The 3,969-nt window shown below is 35.2% G+C and overlaps 2 protein-coding genes across 2 annotated transcripts in view; both read right to left on the bottom strand.

Moving 5' to 3' along the window:
- On the bottom strand, positions 546-2,681 carry LOC18788584 (ubiquitin-fold modifier 1). Its single transcript, XM_007223682.2, has 4 exons — positions 2,488-2,681; positions 2,270-2,367; positions 1,403-1,435; positions 546-848 (listed from the first exon to the last, which is right to left on the bottom strand). Exons 1-4 carry the CDS (start codon positions 2,553-2,555, stop codon positions 751-753), a joined length of 297 nt encoding a protein of 98 aa, XP_007223744.1. The 5' UTR covers positions 2,556-2,681; the 3' UTR covers positions 546-750.
- LOC18789424 (thaumatin-like protein) overlaps positions 3,509-3,969 on the bottom strand; it is a 1,732-nt gene continuing 1,271 nt past the window's right edge. The window contains exon 3 of the mRNA XM_007222006.2: positions 3,509-3,869. Within this exon, the coding sequence (XP_007222068.1) occupies positions 3,737-3,869 (133 nt within the window). The 3' untranslated portion in view covers positions 3,509-3,736. The remainder of the gene's footprint in view (positions 3,870-3,969) is intronic.

The following is a 3,969-nucleotide window of genomic DNA, read 5'->3' as shown; positions in this document are numbered from 1 at the left end:
GCTGTGTTCTTACTGTTGTAATATGGGTTTTTGCCCAGTTTTCAATTCAATCTCTACTGTTTCGCCAAAAAAAAAAAAAAAAGGGGGCCAGGCAAGCCTTATTAAAAAGCACCTAAATTTGTACATGGGTTCCAACAAAGCTCCATGGTTAACAATCTTGGCTAGGTACTGTAAGATACCTACCAAGTGCACTATATTGGGCTGAGACAGAGTGGCTTTCGCCCTAGGATTAATGATCTGCAAAGCCCACAAACACCACACCCCAAACCTAGCCCAGCCAAGCAAAAGGGATGCTTTTTTGTTATACAAGCAATATTGAGAGAATGGGGAGTCGAACCTAAGATCTCATGCGCAGGGGCACATGTATTAAGTAACTTAGTCAAGTCTAAGTACCAAATAGCTCCCAAGTAATTCTCGAGTTACCAGTCATGGCGGTGTTACAGTCACACTTGAAAATTTGCTCGAGGTTTAAGGGGTAAAAGATGGTGTGTATATGTTCTAATTTCTAAGGATGCAGGACAGATGGACCTCCAACAGAGAAAGCAGAACTGTAAAACTGTCCTTGATATATCATCCTTTCAATATTATTCAAATGCATCTATTACAGTCACCTGTTATCTCGGTTTAACTGGAGAGTTAATATCGTCAACTAAACTGACGCAGATAATCCTCACGAGTTAATAATAAGGTACATATCATAAAAAAGAAAAACAGAAAAAAGACCTCACATGAAGAAGTAGATCAATTTCTTCAGTTTGATGGTAATGCTATGTCTGTTGTCCCAAAAGCCCCAACCCTATCTCGAGGAATCAGGCGTAGTTCGGAACCATGCTTGAGGAACACATTGCCTGAGAAAGCCAGTAAAAAATTTATGTGAAACCAAGGATATAAGCCATTCTATAATAATGCTGAATTCAATGCCATAATTATGCTAATAACAGTTTGCCATCTGTTGGGAGGTGCACAGAAAAATAGCACTCATTAGCAATTTTTTTTATACATCTCCATGGACATATATCATAGCATTAAACTAAAGCAATCAAAGCATTAAACTAAAGCAATCATAGCATTAAACTAAAGCACCATTAAACTGTCCTCATATAAAGAATCCATAGATTCCTTTTCATACCCTTTTAGTTTTCAAGTAATTTACCAATAAACTTAAACTTAAGTCTAGGATGATAGATTTTAATTTCTATATTAAGGTGTGCCAATGGGTCCCATTTCATGTGTAAAGAATGAAAAAGAAGCAACAGCCCCAGTGCAGAGGCTAGTAGCAAAAACTATCATGTCAGTATTTCCACCACTCCCTTTTTCTTAATTATAAAGCATACACTTTCTTTTCTGGTAAAAATTGGATGGGGAAAAGAAATAAAGCGATAAAGGTAAAACATTGGCATACCTGCACTTTGCTGAGGATTGATTCCAACACCATCTGCACAATAACAATCAACAAGTGAGAACTAATAGAATGGTGACAATCAACAAGCATTGGCATACCTGCACTTTTCCCTTACTTATATCAAATTAGGAGATAAGGGGTTTTTCATTAAAAAAGTTTCACTGTTTATCAAATTAAATTTCAATTGTCTAAAGATTGGATAGTACCAATGTCAATTTCTGATTGGATCTAAGGATAGGGGAAAAACACACAGTTCTTTAACTAATAACACTGTTGTCCTGGAAGGGAAGAAGACTGGAGATATCGGTATGTTTTGGCAAAATGGTTTTGGATATTCTTTACGAGTTCTAGAGGATACCGTAGACTGCCTTCAAGTGAACTTTACATGAGCTTAGTCACATAGAAAATGATGACGGACCAGTTCCTAATATCAAAAATTCCTAGAATGTCATCTGCAATTCAAATTCCCCCTTTTTGCTTAAATTCTCTCAGCTCCATCCTTTTCCATTCTTCCCTTGGTTCAAAGTTTTCAATTTTGATTTCGAAATTTGCATCACTTATGATGCTCTACAAGAATTAGAAGTCCAAGCTCTCAATTAAAGAGTACAACTTCTGTTTTCATAGAGATATAATCTCACACTGAATCATAAAAAGGGATTCCCAATTCCGGAAACCATAAACCCTAATTCGATCAAGCAATGAAATTTCCAATCACACCCAAATCATCGATTAAAAAAAATACATACTTTACGAGACGAAAAAGAAATCAATACCAATTTGCACACTGATGATCAATTAGAAAATCACAGACTTAACGAGACAAAAATGAAATCAATAGCAACATGCAAAAGCCCAGGAATGAAATACCGTTGGTGATAATAGCGCTGGTTTGGGGAGGAACTTTGAATTCTTCAGCTGCGTATTTCAGAACGGCGGTGAAAGGGGCTGCCTCAGGAACGCTAAATCTAAAAAGAAGAAAAACAAAAACAAAAAGTTGAGAAATTTCATCAAATTATTGTAAATCGAGAAGCAGAAAAGAAGTTAACGAAGGGGAATTGAAAATATAAATCGAGGGTTATACGAACACTTTGAAGGGGAGCTTTGGATCGGAGGTTAGAGTGACTTTGAAGGACACCTTTCCACCACCCGCCATTTTTTATTTTTCTCGTTGTCTGCGTGTTAAGGAGCGGTCTTGTATATATACATATGGACAAAACCCACTTCGTTCTCGTTCGTATTTCTAACGATGGGGAGGCCATGTTTTGTGATTTTATGTTTTTTTTTTTTATATAAAAATTATCTGTTGGGAAATGATTTTATTTTTTGATGCAAGGATATTGGAGGAGGGGATTTTCTCACTTATACACTGTTAATGTGTTATGAAAGTTTGAACCTGAAATCACTAGTCTGTAAATTAAAGTTCTTTTCATTGGATTAGACCCCGTTGACTATCCACTAGAAAATAATATAAAAGCTTCAACTAATAAAAAATTATTGTGTGTATTTTGAGAATTATTATGTTGGGTTGATAAAACCGTTCAAACTAATTCAATTGTTTTGGTTCGAATTTTATACACACAAAAAAATATTGTGATTTAGACCGGACAGATCAAACTACAATTATTTTGATTCAATTTAATTTGACCTATTTGGAAACCCCTAAACCAAACTAAATTGCCTATATTGATTTTATTGTTTGTTTTTATAATTGGCATTTTCTTATTGGTTAATCATCTACTATTATGTTTCATCTCACAAATTAATATTTAATTTTGAAAGCTAAAACATCTAAACCGTTCAATTTTCAATATGAAGTTCCCTTTTACTGATTGATTTGGTTATTTTCTTTCATAAGGAATTAAATAAATACAAGGCCTCAATCGGAACCATGATGCTAATTTGAGGCCTAAACCAAATTAATATGAACCTTGGTTTGGTTTATGTTTTGATTTAACCCAAACCGGAATGCTTTGTACTTGATTAAACAGTGAGTGGCCCTATAAGTAAGGAGCAACAAGCATATTAATAGCCCAAGCAATGGTGATATACTTTTTGAATTATAAAGGGCCATACCAGCTTTGCTAGACAATATTTTACACACAGTGCTGATCCAAATTAAGTCAGATGGCATACATTGATTGGGTTGAGACAGTTCATTAGACCCAACTGCATTCATTATTTTCCCTCTTCTGAAGGAAAGAATAAAATGAATAACTTCATATGTACAACCAGTATGGACAATTCTTACATTCTTTTCAGGTGCTGCTCTGTAAGTTCAAAGGGGATGTAAAACAAACACACCTCTAAGCTTCATGGGGAAAAAAAACCCTTTTCTCAAAAAATAATCCATAAATTAATCATCACCATCAGTGCAAGCATCACAGTCCATCTCATTGACTTTAAACCTTTTGAACCATTAGTACTACAGACAAGCTTGTGGTTATGATATGTGCACACTGGTTGCTTCCTGCATATACATAAACCAAAACAAATGTCATCGACTGCACAGCAAGCAAAAAGGTCAAATACAGATTGCTCAGACATTGATCAATTTTCATCTGCAATGC

The sequence above is a fragment of the Prunus persica genome, chromosome G1 (genome assembly GCF_000346465.2).
Source record: "Prunus persica cultivar Lovell chromosome G1, Prunus_persica_NCBIv2, whole genome shotgun sequence".
Taxonomy (NCBI): Eukaryota; Viridiplantae; Streptophyta; class Magnoliopsida; order Rosales; family Rosaceae; genus Prunus; species Prunus persica.
Note: the sequence above shows the minus strand (reverse complement) of the source record. Positions and strands in the feature narration are given on the sequence as shown.